The sequence below is a fragment of the Acanthaster planci genome, linkage group LG01 (genome assembly GCF_054643075.1).
Source record: "Acanthaster planci isolate LZ-2023a linkage group LG01, COTS_SCS, whole genome shotgun sequence".
NCBI lineage: Eukaryota > Metazoa > Echinodermata > Asteroidea > Valvatida > Acanthasteridae > Acanthaster > Acanthaster planci.
Genome location: NC_141777.1, coordinates 26188487 through 26208327, shown reverse-complemented (window position 1 = coordinate 26208327; position 19841 = coordinate 26188487). Strand labels below are relative to the sequence as shown.

At 39.9% G+C, this 19841-nt stretch overlaps 1 protein-coding gene across 1 annotated transcript; it reads left to right on the top strand.

The window, feature by feature from the left end:
* Window positions 1-1270: 1270 nt before the first annotated feature.
* LOC110975198 (neuronal acetylcholine receptor subunit alpha-10-like) lies at window positions 1271-19744 on the top strand. The gene is made up of 6 exons (XM_022227449.2): window positions 1271-1492; window positions 11791-11945; window positions 13695-13739; window positions 15299-15408; window positions 16326-16864; window positions 17252-19744. The coding sequence occupies exons 1-6, from the start codon at window positions 1429-1431 to the stop codon at window positions 17527-17529; spliced, it is 1191 nt and encodes a 396-aa protein (XP_022083141.1). The 5' UTR covers window positions 1271-1428; the 3' UTR covers window positions 17530-19744.
* Window positions 19745-19841: the final 97 nt, after the last annotated feature.

Sequence of the window (19841 nt, the reverse complement as noted above, 5' to 3'; positions counted from 1 at the left end):
CACCCCCTTCCCCACCGCCCTTTATGGATGAAAGCGTCACTGTCATTATGCCAACGTTTTGTATTCAGTTGTTCGTCGACGTACGTTCGCTGTGAAAAGGTTGATCAATTTAGGGTTGATATTTTGCCCTATGTTGGTGTAAATATCAACTTCATAACCATCAAATTCTTCCCAATCGTTGGTCAGTGTTTGACCAACAGTAATGGAAATTAACCAACAATGTGGTAACTTTAACCAAGGTTGGGCAAATAACAAATGTCCAACACTGTTTGACCAACTTTGTTTTTTATATCGAATAGTTAAATACTGCATGGGTCACCACAGAGTTGAAGCCGGATAAGATTTTCCCCGTGTTTTTCTCCATGGAGGGTTTTTTGCGGGGATTTCGCCCCTCCCGTATGTAAGATTAAATTGGTGTCAATATACTGTTTAGTATACATCAAGAAAATTGATTCTTAATATTTTCTACTACGCCTGGGGGTCACACCCCCTCAAAATCCTCATTATCCCTTTAAAATTGCTTAAATAATGTAAGTTGAAGTTCACCTCTGTTTGGAATAGTTGCAATTAACCAAGAAATTGTCTAAAAGGTTTTAAGTCAAATTGTTATTTTACTGTGTTCAGTAACGCAAGGACTTGCAAAGATATTAAAAGATGTTTAATTGTAACCGATGTTTAATTGTAACCATGACAGGTCGATGGCAGGTCGATGACAGCTTCAAGAAAACAAACCTACATATCCATCTGAACAGATGTATTTAATTAACCAACATAAATTGAAGAGTTAAATTGTATAATAATATTTAATACAATAAACAAATGTATAATAAACGGACTCCTAAGCCCAGACAAATAAGGGTATGCATGCAGCAGTTATTTGGTTGTTGAGACACGTCAATACGTCAATAAACTATTTTATGATAAATCCAAAACCTGTAAGCATTTATTTCATGCCTTGCGTCAGAAAATACACTAAATATATTAGTTTAAAAACACACATTTTTCAATTGAAAAGATTAATGTTGCCAAATTTAACTTTTTCCACGGTAAATTAAATTTTCCTAGTTATATAAATAAAAAATAAATTAAAAATTGACATTTCATTATTTAAAAAAAAATTGACAGGGGAGCTCCGAATGCACATGCCTTAATATCATGGCAGTAAGCTCCCCAACGTGTTTTGCGATGGTGGGTTTATTATTACGATTTTTCTTACAAGAAGTTGCGAAAAAAATCCCTTTTGTCGGATATCGCACGATGGGTAGGTGGGATTTACACGCTGCCCTCTATATATCAGCCTACCTGTACTCAAGGTACTTAACTTGTTCAACCAGCGTGGCATGTGGAAGGAAGGCGTTATTTTATAACGCCTATTCTCAGAGTTGATGTGACATCAATCAGACCGCGTTGTCAGCAGTCCTCGTCAGCATGGCAGAAGGAATGATTGTCTTGGTGACTCTGACAATAATTCGTCTGGCTTGTGGTTCAACAGGTAAGTGAGTTGTTGCTCAATGTGTGAAACGAAATTTTGCGGAGATTCGGTGGGAGGATTAAATGGGAAAAGTAAAACACAAATTTGCAGATAGTACTGGCAAAAAAGTGAAATAAAACTGGACAGTGTTTGTGTAGCAGTGCTGTAACTTAACTGGGGAGCCTTTTCTGAGGGGGCTCTTGGGACTGCACGTTTGAAGGGGCAATAAAAGCAAATGATTAAAACTGTGGTTTTACATGTACTTGGCTGGTGAACATTTCAACCTTTCGGGGGGGGGGCTTCAAAAACGTATCCGAGATATAAGAGTTTATAGCACAAAAGGAGAAGCAAAAATCCCAAACGGGTCATTGTGTAACATCACTGACGTGGAATCAAGGTCCAATCCAGGGGGAGGGCCAACAGGAGCCATGCCCCCCCCAAAAAGTAACTCAAATTTTGTTTAGTTTTAAAATTCTTTTCAGTCAGAAAACGTGTAAAAAGCCTCTAAGTTAATGTAGTTTCACTCTTAAGAAAGACCTCAAACAATTTCCAAAATTTTTGTCCAGCTTAAAACAAGTTTGGCTCCGCCGAACATTTGGCACTGGGTCGGTCCTTGCACGAATTGAAAAATGTGTTGGCACTGACAGACTGACACCGAAAAATATGTCGTAAAAGCTGAAGGACTACACTGTACCCAGTGGTGGACGCAGAAATTGTATCGCCATAATTTATAGGCGTGTTGAAATTCTTTAAAAAGGAAAAAACTTGCCATTTAGGCATGTTTAAATAAAAAACGATTTTTCCATATAGGTGTGCTCAAGTTAAACGTTCATGTGAGGAATGTTTATCGGAGACTTGTGTGCAACTTTATAGTCTACTTTAATGATGAAACTTTGCGTACGTCCGTTTGTTTTAGTATTCAAAGAAGCAGTTCATTAAAACTGCACTTTTGAGTAGTTCCCACCCCTTTCCCGAGCATTGTGAATGCGATGGTGGATTCAGAACCAACTTTTCAGGGAGGACAAAATTGTCAGGGGCATCAAATTGTTTAAGTCAGCTTCTATGGTTTTTCGTCTGGGTATTAAAGGCTACACTGGAATATTGACGTGCCTTTGGAAGAGAAATAAAATCGACCAACGCTTTTGCCTTTCTTTCAGCCTATTTCTTAAGAAACCTTTTTGCCTCCTTTTTATGGAATCCGCCCTTGTGTAAGCGTTGCTGCGATTTTATTTTACATAGGATGTGATTTACTGGCAAATTTACAGCTTTTTTTCCTACAACTTTGGGGTCGTAATTTTTCAACTTAATTTGAAAAATTGGCAAAATACATTAAAAAGTTTTAAAATATATCAATAGAATAGTTTTAATGCACACATTAACAGAATATATTGGAAAAACTAAATTTCCCTTTTTTCAGAGATAGTATTTTCTTCCATACTTTGACTTCAGGTGATGTTAACAGTGGTTTACTAAAATATTAATTGCATGAACAGAACGTCTTCGAGAAAGTTACAATGCTAGAAAACCAGAACTATACCATTGGCTTGTTAAACATTAAGCCGTATTATGTGATATGGAAAAGTACAAGTATCTTTCTTAATTAATAATATATTTAATTTAATAATTACCGAATTTCATGTGGAACTGTTGTGTAAACGTCGGGAGAGGTAAGATATAAGCAAAGAGTCAGGCTATACTTCTTAATGAAAAAACCAATGAAATATCAATTTTGGCACCAAAAGGGAACAAACATACTGTACTGCCAAAAAATGTACAGGCAAGGAATCTGAAGAGGAGTTGTCGGAAATGGACACAGGTTTAAAAATTATAGGAAATGACCTTCTAATCATGTTGTTTTTGAAAGTGCAGGTCATAAATGAGAATGGTTAAATTAAACAGGTCTACGTATACACGTAATTGAAATCATTATAGATTAAATTTTCGTCTGCTCAAGCTGAACAGCCATAACCGTCATTCAGCCTTGAGGTGGGTGAAAGTAGTAAATTTTTAATGACTGACCTCATAAAATACGAAAGTCTAGAAACATAAATAAATTTCGCGAGGATCTAAACACAACACCACGTATAACACAATTTTTCTCCATTATTAAGATTTTTAAATAACGGTAAATCTCAGAGCCGTATAAAAAGTGGATTTTAAGGACCCTTTCTAACGACGAAAAAAATCGAAATTGCCAAATTTTTCTTTGATTTTATCAATTGATTTTGAATAGAAGAGATGTTTTTTGAGAAAAATGTACCACCAAATTCAGCAATTTGTTTTGAATCCGCCGGATAAAACTTTTAATAATCAGCTCATTTTGCATCACCCCAAAATCGTATCGATTCTGCGGTGCACGAAAATTCAGTTTCATTTTTATATCCATTTTTATTACCAAAGTGGTATCCAACACGAGGATGATGATTTTCTGTTAGATTGTACCGATTTCGTTAATACTGATACCATTTCATAAGGTAGAATCGTTATATAAGTGACATTTTCTGTTCATCACTTGCGCTGCTGTGGACAATGGCCAGTGTGGACACTGACCAGTGCCGTACCGAGACATCAAAGTCGTCGCTTCCGCCCCAGCACATGTACACCAACATGTGCATGTACATGTCACGCGCACACAATACACGCATACACGACTGTGCTTGAACCCGTGACTCGCCGCTACAAGAATGTCACTCAGAAGTCTGCCCTTACAAGAGTATGGTGCAAGGGTATCCTTTTTTGTCAAAAGTTTGACAAAGCAATAATTCCTGACTCTAAGAATTGAGTTTTGGTAGGACATAGGCCTACAATTTTTTTAGATGCGACATGTGACGTATTTTTCCATTACAAAATGTCTGGATTCACGCGAATTGGCTTAATTTTGCTTCAAATTCAATGTTATTTTACAAACAAATTATCCAGCGGATTATAATATATGCTCCGTTTCCTGGAAATCCATTAACAAAGTTGACGCTTCATTTTGCAATCAAAGCTCGCAAAATCAGACATGGCCTGTTGCTATGCCGTTGTTAAGTGGCAAATCTTGCGCACGCGCAGTTTGGTAACGAGCTTCATGATCATATCCATTAATCTCCATTATGATCGAGATCAATGGTGTATCCATGTACCAGCGCGTGATTTACGCAGCGGGCATTATCACTTCCCTTGATCTCCATTATAATGGAAATCAATGATCACTTCTCAGCGGGCATTATCAAATGGCAATACACGGTCACATGATGCGTTTTGACCAATAGGAATAGAAAAACTGTCCCAGGCATTATGAATCAAGCATAATAGTTAATTGCTACACTCACCACCGCCTGCTTGTACGCAAATTTAACCCTGCCGGCCGTCAGAATGATTTTGTTTCAAATTTAATTGCGATAAACATAAAAACTAGGCCTACAAGTCTAGTTGGTCGACAGCTATCAGTTGACACAATGATTAAATGAATATGATATAGGTCGTATACATGCTTCACAAAAAACGATTTGCTTCAGCCTGAATTTGACATGAGAACTGATACGGCAATGATAGTTCAAACATAATCTCATCCCCTGGGATTACTTCATTTTCCAGGTCGTTCCAATAGTAGGAGAGCAGGCTGTGGGGAGCTCTGCTTGACATCATGGGAACGATGTTAGTTCTTAAATAGCCGCTCTGACAACTAATATAATGCGCAGGTGCGATATTCCCACTTATCTATTTCCCGACCATATTCAAATTTTTGCGTTTAAGGCATTCACTTTTTTCCATTGCGCACGTTTATGGCTGCATTCGTGATTGTTGCCATGTTGGCCACTTTTTTTCCATATAAGAGATTCTCTTTTGACTTATATTAAGTTGAAAATAGTACGTTTTACAAGGGCGGATCCAGAGCCCAATTTTAGGGGAGGAAGTGGTTTCATTTATACCTTTCTGAGAGGTGAGGCTACATTTGATGGACTTTTACAGCCCTTTCGCTCATTCTCACAAGAATTTTGTTTGAATACAGCTCGTTAAATGTGAATTTTCAAACGACCCTGTTTATTTTCATTAAAGAATAGGCAAAAGGTTTCATATTGTTGGAGTGCATGGTATATCTGCCTATTAAAGGGGATGCGAATTTGCTATGAAATTATTGTCAAGTGATACACGTATTTGACAATCTTAATATGAATATGTTATCGTTAAAAAGCGTAAACCTTTAAACACAAAACTCTCCGACATGTTATTCGAACTGACAAACAAAATGCTCAGGTAATGGCCGTATGCAAGGGTTTGGGTGACGTCCCAGTGTTCCGTATGTGTATCTTCGGCCGTGACAAGGGTGGATCGTATAGCTCAGTAATGGATCCGACTGAATTCAAGTCAGAAGACACAGAAGATTGGTCTATGTTCAAATTACATGTATATCTAATGCCGATGTGATAAGCAGACCTGCTGCGCTTTCGTCGTGCTTGTTCAAAAGCGATTTGATTTAGTCACATAAATTCACCATCTACAGTCGAATTATAATCAAGTAGTAGGCCTACGTGTTCAAATAAAAACGAGATTCGGTTAGGTTGTGGAAAGCACCGTCTGATGATATTCAGGCGTGGTGTTCACAGTCAAATGAGATTTAGTTGGGCCATAGAAATCACTGTCTGATGATATTCAGATGTGGCGTTCATAATCAAGTGAGATTTTGTTGGGTTCTACAAAGGACCGGTTGATGTTAATCAGGCGTTGAGTACAATAAAATTTGCCCCACTGAGTTCTTTACATTCACGTGAACACATCAATTTGAATTCTTTATACTATAATAAAGACACTGTTGCTATACCTCGTGATTCGAGGCAAGCTGTTGCTTGTAGTTATATAAGAGACGCGTTCATTGATACACTGTTTTCAATGGATAAGAAGGGCACAAAGGAACCAGTCCTTTTTCAGAGATGGCAGTCGCTATGCAAAAGCTTGCCCCAAATCATAACGTATGGCAACATGGCTTTAGTCTCTGGAATTCGAATTATGTTTATGTACAGTCAGATAACCCAAGGTACCAGATTTTATTCAGATTTAACTCGCAAGAGGCTAATTTGATTCAGTCTCTTTTAATATCATAAACCCACGTTTACATTTTTGGGAACAAAGTTACAATGGATAACTATGCACCTCTGGTACAAATGTCCAGAGATGAAAGACATAATACTTTAGCCGTTGGGACCACGTAGTCAGTTATATGGAGCTAAATGCTCTTCCACAAGTCCGATTCACATTATGGATAATTTTAACTGCACTTTTATTTAGTGGGGAACACTAATTGTCTGTTCCTCCCTGGTGCAACACGTGGCTTAAAGAGCCACTCAACTGACATTCATTTGCATGCTTAATTCGGCTACACGCGTTTAGCATTTGCATTACGTACTGAATGGTACGGATTTACAGTGTGCATCCCTCTGCGGCTCTCAGAACAGCTCGAAACAAACGTGAATATTTGCGATGCACATTCAAGAGAATTGTCACAGTTGATTGAAGCCTATCCTGTATAGTTCCTCATTGGCGACAACAAAGTTCTGACGTGGCAACAGTTTTACCTACGTTCAAAACGAAGGAACACTAAGTGGACATATGCACAGCAAGATTGTTTTGTCTATGGCACTTTTTTATACTTAAACTTGTGCAGTACACCACCTTTCAGAAAAGTCTTGCATTAATCTAGCGAAAAAAAAACTTTATGTAGGCCTAAAATGTTCCTTAACATGCCATGCTGCTTGATTAAGGCAAATATTGTCACACCTCTTTATGCAAATTTCAATTCATCCTTAACAAGAAACAATGGTTTGAGTTTACCCCAAGTTACTCCATTACCTCCAACCTTCCTTACTTTCAACCTTCCCTCACCTCCCACTTTCCCTTACCTCCATCCTTTTCCTATCTCCAATCCTTCCTTGCCTTCCATTATCCCTTACCACGAACCTTAATCCCCTCCCTCCTTCCTTCACCTCCCCCTTTCCCTTACCTCCATCCTTTTCCCATCTCCAATCCTTCCTTGCCTTCCATTATCCCTTACCATGAACCTTTATTCCCTCCCTCCTTCCCTTACCTCCCACTTTCCCTTACCTCCATCCTTTTCCTATCTCCATCCTTCCTTGCCTTCCATTATCCCTTCCCTCGCACCTTAATTCCCTCCCTCCTTCCCTCACCTCCCACTTTCCCTTACCTCCATCCTTTTCCTATCTCCAATCCTTCCTTGCCTTCCATTGTCCCTTACCTCGCACCTTAATTCCCTCCCTCTTTCCCTCACCTCCCACTTTCCCTTACCTCCATCCTTTTCCGATCTCCATCCTTCCTTGCCTTCCATTATCCCTTACCATGAACCTTAATTCCCTCCCTCCTTCCCTCACCTCCCACTTTCCCTTACCTCCATCCTTTTCCGATCTCCATCCTTCCTTGCCTTCCATTATCCCTTACCATGAACCTTAATTCCCTCCCTCCTTCCCTCACGTCCCACTTTCTCTTACCTCCATCCTTTTCCTATCTCCATCCTTCCTTGCCTTCCATTATCCCTTACCTCGCACCTTAATTCCCTCCCTCCTTCCTTCACGTCCCACTTTCCCTTACCTCCATCCTTTTCCTGTCTCTATCCTTCCTTGCCTTCCATTATCCCTTACCTCGCACCTTAATTCCCTCCCTCCTTCCCTCACGTCCCACTTTCCCTTACCTCCATCCTTTTCCTATCTCCATCCTTCCTTGCCTTCCATTATCCCTTACCTCGCACCTTAATTCCCTCCCTCCTTCCCTCACGTCCCACTTTCCCTTACCTCCATCCTTTTCCTGTCTCCATCCTTCCTTGCCTTCCATTATCCCTTACCTCGCACCTTAATTCCCTCCCTCCTTCCTTCACGTCCCACTTTCCCTTACCTCCATCCTTTTCCCATCTCCAATCCTTCCTTGCCTTCCATTATCCCTTACCTCGCACCTTAATTCCCTCCCTCCTTCCCTCACCTCCCACTTTCCCTTACCTCCATCCTTTTCCTGTCTCCATCCTTCCTCGCCTTCCATTATCCCTTACCTCGAACCTTAATTCCCTCCCTCCTTCCCTCACGTCCCACTTTCCCTTACCTCCATCCTTTTCCTATCTCCATCCTTCCTTGCCTTCCATTATCCCTTACCTCGCACCTTAATTCCCTCCCTCCTTCCCTCACGTCCCACTTTCTCTTACCTCCATCCTTTTCCTATCTCCATCCTTCCTTGCCTTCCATTATCCGTTACCTCACACCTTAATTCCCTCCCTCCTTCCCTCACCTCCCACTTTCCCTTACCTCCATCCATTTCCTATCTCCAATCCTTCCTTGCCTTCCATTATCCCTTACCACGAACCTTAATTCCCTCCCTCCTTCCCTCACCTCCCACTTTCCCTTACCTCCATCCTTTTCCTGTCTCCATCCTTCCTTGCCTTCCATTATCCCTTACGTCGAACTTTAATTCCTCCCTTCCCCCTTTACCTTCAACTTTCCCTCACACTTTAATTCCCTCTCCCTTAGTTACTTCCAACCTTCTCTCAGCCCCATTCTTCTTTACCCCAAACCTTTTCCTTTCTCCAATCCTTCTTTACCTTCCTATTATTTTCTTCGAATGATTAAAAATAGATCATTAAGTTTTTAAATAGTTTTTAATTGTATGTGTGTATTTTATCGAATTTGCCTGACAAGTGGTTTCTCTTATCCTCCAATTTTAATTTATTTCTGATTAATCATGTATATTTTTGCTCTTGTATTGTATTACATTTTATTAATATTTAGAATTAATGTTTTTGAATGTACACTAAAGGAAAACAAATTTACTTTTATATGATACTATTTTTAAAATCCTGAATTTGTAACAAAATGAATATCTAGGGAAAGATCTCACTGTCGTTAAAAATAGCTAATTTTAAACAGAGAAATCTTGGCAAGGGCTCAAAGTGCCCTTTGTCGATCATACAATTCAGACTAACAAATGCACGTCAACATGTCTGGTGCCGCGCATTTAAAATTCATCATTGCTTAACTTGTATATTCTCTTTGTGAAAGTAGAAACGATGACCACATTATTCATGCATGTACCCACCGATAAAAATGTTTATTGTATAGGTCCAGTCTGCAGGGGTTTTGAGCGGGAATGTGCAAACATTATACATCGATCGTGCTGTACAGTTATATCTACTTCAAGGTGAGGCGAGAATTCACCGTGCACTGTAGACGGCAGTTTAATTGATATACGCACTTCCGTCTGTTTAAGGGTATCATTGCTTTATGAGAAGTTTATTTAAATTTTGAATTACAGCAGTACGGGGGGGGGTAGGGGAGGAGGGACGTAAGAACTCATCCATTTTTAAATCAATTTCAAGAGCGTACAAACCTTACGCTGGGGAGAGGGTGGAAGTGGCCACGAACGCTTGTCAATAATATTTTTAAATGATGATGACCTGGTTATAACATTTTTCTTCAGTTTGTACATTTTAGGACGGATGGGGTGTTACAGAAAAAGAAAATTCTTCGTATGTTTCAGAAAATGATTTGGAAAATGGACGGTTCCTACTGGCAAGAGATCTATCTTGGAATCGCCTCTCTGTGAAAACACATGAAATACCAAAGTATTATAAAAAATTATAATGCTTTGTCTTACGTATACCTCAAAACTACAAATTTAAAATCTTATTTAGTATATGTCATAAGTGTAATCTGACAGATGACAAACGTTTCTGTAAATCAATCAGAGCATTTGTCCCAATAAAAGTGTTCCATAGTCACGATCAGTGCCAAATAACCAATATGCTCAATATTTCCGCTTCCTCTTCAGTTCTTGCTGTTGCAATAAAGGCTTCTGGAATATTTCCAGTCACTACTTACTGAATAAAAACTGGAAATTAAAATCTGCTCACATACTTTACTTATTCAGTAAATCTAACATTTCTACATGTAGTATTTCATAGCAAAATAACAAAACAGCACATTAATCAGATACGTACTTTCAAAAGGAGGAAAAACGAGCTATACAAACTACAAACTAATCTTCATTTCTATTAATTTCATTTCAAGAACAAATCTCTGCTTTAATTTAAACATGCATAGTACACATATTATATTTTTTTGTTACAGGTTTTGCAACATGTTATAGGCCTAACTATTATGATAAAGTAATGTCGAGCCATTCCTCTTTGAATAGTGAACATCTAATTAGACCAAGATTGGTTGACAGTTATATGTACCCATTTGACCCACCAAAGCCAGTTTGGGGGCATTTTCTTTAATGTCCCATTAGGCGTTTCTGTTGTCTCTACATTTTCCCTTAAGAAACCACTGGATGAGTTTTATATCTCAATTTCTATCACGCTATATAAATATTTCTTATTACTTTACCATATTGCGGTGAACTTGAATTTAATTGGTAGAATGAGCCCAATTCTTACGGAAACTCACTCCCCTAAAATTATCCCCTTACGTACAAGGTCGTACCCATAGACACAAATTATTCTCTGCTTGGATTTAATAAGAAGTATTTCCACATACAGCACAAGAAATAATAGTATATGAGATAAGAGGAAGAAAAATAGTGCCATGCAGACCACTGGAAAAAATGTGCAGTTCTATCACTTTCATTTTAAGAGGATAAACTACTTTAATCTCAAACATGTTTTAGATTGACTATAACAGATTTTAGTAACATATTGTAAATTGAAATAATGTCAAGCCATTCTTTATAGCTTCAAATATAACCGATCTTTGTTTTAACAAAGTGCCTCCACCTCAATAATAACGAATAGTCATTTCGTTGTGAAGGCCAACGCAACAATCGATATTACATTACCTTGTCGGCCAAGCAAAGTCGTTGGGGGTTCATTCGATATCCTTGTACGTCCCCTTGGCTTTTCACTTTATCCCTATATTACCCCTGACTCATATGATTGATGAGATTTGTAGCTCCATTTTTTTATATTACGGTAATTTTGTTTGTTTCTTAATGTATTATATTGTGGTGAGCTTGACCGTAATGGCAGATCGACGCCCATTTATATGGAAACTCGCTTTACTAATATATCTTTTGGTGCAAGGCTGTATCCACGGTGACCAATTATTCTTCACTTGGATAGCATTATCCTTATCATGTATAATTCGGCTAGTTGCTATAGTGTGAGTAGATGTTGGGTTGGTAATGCACTTGTTCAGTCGAGCTCTAACGCGCCGTGACATCAGACATAATATTTTGCATGATAAAATCACCCAGCTCTTCAAGGTGCGTGTGGACTTTATCCACAGCATGGACCGTGAAATTTCCCGAAAGAAATCAGGTTGTATAAATTTCTTTTTCCCCCTTAGAAATACCACCAACACTTTTACCCGGCAGTGAGGAGAAAAGTATAGTGGCAAACCTACTGAGAGGTTACGGATCAAGGGTGATAAGACCCCTGAGGAACTCCTCCCAATCTGTGAATGTCAACCTTCGCCTTCTTATATCACAGATTGTCGATTTCGTAAGTCCAGAAAAACTGAATTGAAGTGAATTTTGAATCAAGTGGTATATAATTTACGGTTATTAGAATGGCGGTAATATAATCCCAGTACACTCATGTTCCATTTCAGTTGGCAGTTCCCTTTAGTAAATGACAACAAATAAACCAAAACTGACTTGTTGCTTATACGGTATTTACTAGTAAAGTGACTGACTGAAGTGGGATGCAAATTTGTGATCTCTGGAACGCCGCGGCCCCAGTGGCAGTGGTGGGGAAAATTTCCACAGAGAGCAAACGGGGTGGCACACAATATTATCAGTGGTATATACCAAAAGCCTATAAACTGAATAATTAAAGGTATATTTTAAAATTCTGAGTGTGGACGACACCATTGGTGTGCTTTTTTTGACTGAGTTATATGTGGCCCTTCTTCCAACCTGCCCCCCATTGAAGCCAATGGTAGTGCGGTGCGCTACCAACTGAGCTATCCAATACCATATGCTTGTGGCTCCTCCCATTTGCCAATGTCTCTGTTCAGGGGGCGTATTAACAAAAGAGTCCACAGAAGCAGGCCTGCTGAATAGTCTGTGGAGTAAATTCCACTGTTAGTGGTTCAAACCCCACTCCAATTTCTTTGTTAATCCTTATAATAACTTAGTGAAACCGAAAAGTTTGAAACAATATAATGCTCTTTCGTCCTTATTTTAGATGAGTGAGGCACACAGGCTCCGGGGGCATGAAAAAGCTCAAAATTCACTTGAAGAAAGAAAATCTCTGGTATATCACTGATATAGAATCCTCTGGAATCTAAAAATGTATGTTAATAATTAATTAATTAATAATTTCACGAGGGCAACTGTTTCATAGTTCACAAGCAGCGACATGGCTGCATGCATTGTGATGTTCACATTCCTCCAAAAAGCGAAGATGAGTGTCAAGCAATGTAGTTTATCAAAAGTCTGAGGGCCAGTTTGGGCCTGTCTGTTTCACACGGATTCGGATCCGAGATCCAGATCCGTGCAAAAGAAACTGGCCCGTAAAGGAACCCTGAAATTTGGGTTTGTTGCACACGTCAATAGCAAAGCTGTATATGAGTTGTGACATGAATTTTTCAATTATAATTGCTGGTACCAAAATGGTGGATGATGTGTCTTGTGCACATGGACAATTGGCGCACAATAGCTGCATGCTGTACCGCACACACAATGAACAGCCATTTTGGTTCCAAAGTTGGCGCTAGTCTCGCTACAACTCTCAGGTTAATAGTTCTGAACGGCGCCCCAAACCGTCCTCTAATTTCCAGCCCCAACTCTCCTCTACCGCGGTCCCCTGGAGCCTCACTGCCATGCAGTGGCGTAAATCTGTGTTGGAAACTGGGGGGAGGGGGAATGGGGGAAGGGGAAGATGATTTCCCTGGCTATGAAAATTTGAAAAGCGGGGGGGATTTAGTCGTTGGGAAATCTGAAATTCTACAAAGTCCACTTTAGTTGTTTGCTCATCACAAAAGGGAGGGGGGTGATTCAATAGCCCATTCCCCACCTCAAAAAGCGGGGGATATAGGGCCTATATACGGCCCATTCTTCCAGTATTTACGTCCATGTTGCCATGAATGGTACCCAGGATGTATTTTGTGCTCTTTGGGCACCAGGGGAAATCAACCAGTGGTGGACCACTAACCACTGATCGAACCTGACCATGCGCTGCTCACTGTAAATGTTTCAATGAGATACGTGCAGTTCAATCGTTAATTGTATTCTTTTCATGTAACAGGATGAGCCACGACAACAACTGACTATCAACGCCTGGCAGAAACTGGTGAGTATAAATATGGAACAAAAATCAGAGCGTCCACTGAATGGGCCGAGAGGGTGCATTGTGGAATTTGTTTCTCGCCCAAGGGCCTTGCCCACGGCCAGGCTGTGTAGCTTTTTTTGCCCACAGCATGTTGGTATACCATATATGGGTATACATAGCGCCACCATTGTAGCATATTGTGTTACTTATTTTGTATTTTTTATTTTTTTGCTATTTGAAAGGGTAATTAGGTGCCTTTTTTGGTTATTATGCTAATAAGATTTCAACATTATGTGCAAAACTGTTGTGTCATCCTGGTAAGAAACCCCCAATGTTACACTGATGTCAGTGCGCAAAAATATGCTGCAAATTCCCCTTTTGTGATTGATTTCTGTGCAAGACAAGGCAATATTAATTAAAACCATCGCAATGACCAACCCTTTCTCAGAAATTGTTTTTTAGTGAGCCAACTTTAGTTTCACAGTAAGTTTTAAATCGAAAAGCCTATAAACTGGACTTTGTGTTCCTATCGATATAAATTACCTGTAGTCCGGAAACAGCAAGCGTGACACCATAATTTCAGGAAACGCACCGTTTTCAAAAACCCATTGGCAAATGCTGCCATCTCCCCAGGGTTTACTTCATTTGGCGCACTGCTCAACACGGTGGAAACGATGTCGGCGGGGCAAACCAAAGCAAACATTTGCAGTTTATTGCGTGTCTTCCAACGTGGCTCTTTTCCCCCCTGTAGAATTCAGTTAATTGAAAACCAGACTGCTGGTGAAATTATTATAAGTTCAAAAATTCCTGTTGTATAATGACGGTTTTAATAGTTATGAATACATTTGACGTTACAAAATTTCTCGAGTTAAAATGAAAGAGCTCCAAAAACTGTTTCAAAAAGTTTTACAAATGAGCGAATAATCAAGCAAAGACTTTGAAGTTGAGGCTTTGAAGGGAGAATATAGTGGTTATAGTCATTTTATGCATGCAAAGTGAAGATCACAAACAAAAACAACCAAATAAACAAACGAAACATAACAAACGGACCGACCGACAGATCGACTGACCGACAGAGTGACAGCCTGACTGACCGCAGACAACTGTGCAGCATGTATCAGGTGCTTCACATTGTTTTCACCATTCACGCATCCAATATTATCCAAAATAGCCAATTCGTATCAGTTTTTAGTGCCTTTGTGCACTGTTGTTCTCAATGTTTGTAAGTACGTGAAATGAGAGTGTATCTCTCCTCAGCTTAATAATTAAAGCAGCTATTTAATTAGTGTTTGCGCGATTTCGCTGACTACCTATAAGTTTGCAACCAACAAAAGTATCATGAAACTAAACGTCAAAATATACATAAAATAATAAGTGATCAATTACTGTGAATATGATCATTTCAGTCGTCAATATTGCATCGAGGTTTTCAACAGTGCCTTTACGTTTTCACACATTTTAGCGAGAAACAGACTTCTTTGTTCTTTGATACTCAGCGCAGCTGTTGACCGACTTGGGATTTTGATTTTAGACAAAATCAGTAATTGTGTCAATGTTCGCTTTCCACTTTTAATTTGAAGTCTTGGCACGATGACTTTCTAGTCTGGAATCCTGATGACTACGGTGGTCAAGATATCGTGCACGTGTTACAATCGGAAATTTGGATACCACGAATCGTGTTGTTGGAGAAGTAAGTTTGCTATTAAAGGTTCAGATCCTTGTAGTGCCCATTTTGTGACCGATCGATCAGCTGGTTATTTTGTATTGTATTAACAACAAAAATTATACCATATTATAGACAATATATGCTGTTTAACCCTAAAATAGCATCCCATTCCCAGAAGGGGGATTCAACCCTCACAAACTCGGCTACTAAGGACTCGGCATGCACATAAAAAATCTCAATATCGGACTGATGTAAAATTTCAGATTTAAAGTTTTTTGTGGTCAGTTGAAGTTCAAGGCCACAGACGAACCAGTCCGCGTGCATCAAGAAAAAGTATGTATTTCATATTTTACCTGTCTAAATTAAATGCTTGACTTTCCCAAAATTGGTGTCAAAACGACTCCAAGATATTATTTTTAAAACTCCTGGAGGGTTGACGCTCAAAAGAAACGCAACGATATCGCGAAAATTTGGAAGGGGGTTGGATTTTGCCCCAGGCTCTTTTAGGTTAGATCAAAGTCATTATCATAGATTTTAAGGTATTTATTGGTTAAAGGACACATATGTGACAAAATTTCAGTTTTACTGAGTGATTTTTATCAGTAGCATCATGGGAAGTAGCGAACCCACAATTTTTGGTTGAAGGATAGCCAATCAATTAAAGTTATTTATCAAGTAGAGCTGGGCCATTCGGAGTCTACCAGTATTTACTATCACAACTTCTTACATTAGAAAAAGTATCCTCGTCAGTTTAGGTATAGCATAGTGTAGTCTGTACGAAAAGAGCGCGTCTTGTGCGAGCCGCTTGGGCGCGTGGTTTTCATGAAACAAGTGTCCCATCTTGTCAATGAAAGGGTCCTTTTCAAGTTTTATTTTGGACATGCTGAAACTACAGATGAACCTATCATAGTTCGAATTCTGTTTCTCGTTGATGTATGCAGTGTGAATTACGACTTCCCAAGCTTTGATGAGACGGAACTGATTGTGTCTTCAGATGGTTCCGTAAATTGGTACGCGCCAGCAATGTTTCAATTCTCGTGCAAGGTGTACGTCAAAAGGTTTCCCTTTGATGTCCAGCACTGCAACATGACCTTCATGGCCTGGGCCTATGACATATCCGCCCTTAACTTCTCCTATCTCGATGATGAGGACACCAAGCAGTACATCTTTGCTAAAAATGGGGTTTGGAATCTTATCCGCGTGGACACGACGCGAGAGAAGGTGAAGTACGTCTGTTGTGAGCACCCTTATACTCAGGTCATCTACGAGCTGACCTTCCAGAGGGCATCGCTGGCCTACATCTTCAGCATTTTAATTCCGTCTATTCTCCTGGCTATGCTCACTCTGATGGTGTTCTGCGTCCCGCCCGCATCTGGAGAGAAGATTTCGCTGGGGATGACCAACCTTCTCGCCTTCGTTCTTTTCCAGCAGCTCATAGCGGGCAATATGCCGCCGATTGGTGACGAGACACCCATTTTAAGTAAGTTTGAAGATGATATAAAACGTTTACGTGCTTGTTGCGCAATCTGAAACCGCCTTCGTGAGATAAGCACTTTCGTCCTCATATCGGCAGGAATTGGAAGGAATTTCAACGGTTGTTTATGAAAGTGGATGCTGTTTTGCCGAAATTGGCCAGAAAACCAGTATTTATAGAGCCTTATCTGTGACTTGATGAGCAGATACTTCAAAAATGTTCTGTAGAAATGTAATACATGTTTGGCCAGATCGCTTTCCCACTGTTCTTACCTAACATGCATGGCTCGTTCCTCATCCAGTGATGCAATGGGACGGTCGGAAAATGTTTAAAGAATACATATTACCACTATTATCATCCTTATAACAGTGCTCATTTCTGCTTTCTCGCCAGCTATGTTTATTTTCTGCATGGTGGTCGTGGGCTGTGCCTCCATATTCGCGTCTGTCTACGTGCTGTGCCTCTTTAACACTTACCAAGAAAAGTTGGTGACACAGCGAGTCATCCGCCTCATGGCATACCTTTACGGCCCGTGCAAGGGCCGTGTCACGTGGCAAGCCGTGGCCCTGAAGCTGGACCGGGCAATGTTTGTACTCTTCCTGGTCACGACAGTCATCCTTATTCTTCTGTCCTTCATCGCACTCATGCTTTCAACAGACAAGCCAAACTAACTCTCGGAACAAAATTTGGTACTAAGATCTTCTTACATGTTACTGTAATGGTCTTCTTGTACCTCTTTTATAATCAAGCCTCTGTAATGTTTTTCTTTTAAATTTAATATAAAAGTAACAAAGGCGGTTTGAATGTCTGTTTTGTTTGTAATTCAAGCAGTTTGGCTTTTAGGTTTCCCAACAAGTTTTAGATCAACATTTGAAACAACTGAATATACGACAACTAAAGTCAACATCTTAAAAATACGTTATACAAATGACAGGTACAGTGCTCACTTTTCAAGTATATAAGTACATATTAAATTTAATATATAAGTAACAAAGGTGGTTTGAATGTCTGTTTTGTTTGTAATTCGAGCAGTTTGGCAGTTAGGTTTCCCAACTTGAGTTTTTAGTACCCTGGTGATAATAGTAATGCAGAGAGCAGGAAAGTGAGGAAACCTGCGCAGGGGAGAGGGGGTGCACTTAATTCCACCAACCTCACGTGTCTTGACCCCGGGGAAATGAATCCGACGGAACGGGAACCCGAGACGAATGGTAGTTCCGAGAGGCTGCAACGTCACGCCAAAACTCCAGTCAGTGGTCGGAGGTTGCCTAAGCCGTGACGTCCGGCTGGGTGGGCTGCAGACTAAAGCTGTTAACGAGCTCCACCCGCCCCAGTTTGAGATCACAGTTGTCCTTCTCCTAAGTAGGCTGCCTCCAGAGGCTGACGAGTCCCACCTGCCAGGAGCAATCTGGTTTGCAGACGCCAGAGACTCGCCTTTCACACCTCTCTCATAGGTTATAAATAGGTTCCGAGGGGGGATGACATCATATGTCTCTATGGTCGATGTTCATGGTATCGATGTATATCTGTACTGTGCATTCAGCTGGCATTTTATGACTTCTTGTTTTCCCTTTCTTGAGTAATATTGAATGCATTTTAGCCGTCGAAAATCTGAACAATTCTTCACAGTTCGCTTCAAATTTTTGCTCACGAAAAAAAACGGGGGGGGGGGGTGTGATTCAATAGTTCCCCCCCAAAAAAAGCCGGGGTAATATATACTCCCATCCCCCGGGATTTACGCTTATTGGGCAAACTTATTGTTAGTAGACAAATTTCTGGCCGGAGCTATGTATCATTCACCACCTTGGAGGGGGGGTCAGTTGTTTAGTTTGTAATCAAGTCGGTGGTGTTCATCTCCTTATCTTCGTTTTGTTCATTTCTTTCGCTTTTCCTTTTTTGTTTCTATGATAATTTTTACTGGGGCAAGCACCCCCTTGCAACGCCCGTGAACACAGAACATAAAATATTACATTATTATAGACTCGTATGCACATAGTAAACACGCTACTCATGAGGGACGTGGCTCCCTTCGAATATGAGATGGTAGCTCGATTCAAGGTACAGTCCTTCGTTTGCAGTTATCAATTATGTAACTGACGAAATTATAGGTGAAACGCACACTTGGGCGAAAGATGGTTGTGTACCCACGCTTCTGTGAAATTAGTCTTTTTTGGCAAGCTGTCATTTTGAAACAGACAACGAAAGAGGGCTATTCCCAACGATGCGTCTACGCATGCATGCACTCTTGGAAAATTGCCATTAGAACCACGGGCAAGTGTTGACTATAATTTGAACGCACCCACTCGGTCTTCCACTCTCAATAGACCTACATTTATTCGAAGAGGGATGCCCACAGAAGTTCAACGTTAACAGCGCAGTTGCTTTATATACATTTTGCACTTTAAAGTTGTTATCGCCGCACATGTGTACCAAATGGTACCCTGTTCCCTACCCGCATATCCATTGGATACGGCTCCTGGGAGAAACCTCACGACATGATAGTAACTAAGCCCACGGGAGGAGAATTGACTTATAAATCTCAAGATACGTTTTTACACAGTTGAATAGACCCCGCAATTATACTCTAAAACGTTCTAAGCAGAATTTTCTCTTTGAGGAAAACTGTCACAAAAACCGAGTTACGTGTGGTGGTATAAAGATAAGCTTAGAATATATTTTTAAAACTTGGAGATTTTTTTCGGACAGATCCTCATTTAAAATACACCACATCGCTTTATTCTGTGATCGTAACTGTACCAGTATGTTTCAACAAGAAAATCTTGCAAAATACCAGCAAAAGTTACCCGCAATAAGTAGTAGCGTATCCATTTAGTTATTCTGCAAATTTTTCATACGTCAACAAAAGGTTAAAAGCAAATAAAATTATATGTTCTCCATTCTACGAAAGAAATGCTTATACTTCGGAAAAATAAAACGTATTCATATTAACCTTTCAGAAAGAGTCGATTTATGTTTTGATGTCAGT

Coding starts and splice junctions, on each gene's coding strand:
- LOC110975198 (XM_022227449.2), top strand. CDS start 1,429: ATGGCAGAAGGAATGATTGTCTTGGTGACTCTGACAATAATTCGTCTG. Junction 1,493..11,790: donor TCTGGCTTGTGGTTCAACAG/GTAAGTGAGTTG, acceptor TTTCCCCCTTAG/AAATACCACCAACACTTTTA. Junction 16,865..17,251: donor TGACGAGACACCCATTTTAA/GTAAGTTTGAAG, acceptor CTTTCTCGCCAG/CTATGTTTATTTTCTGCATG.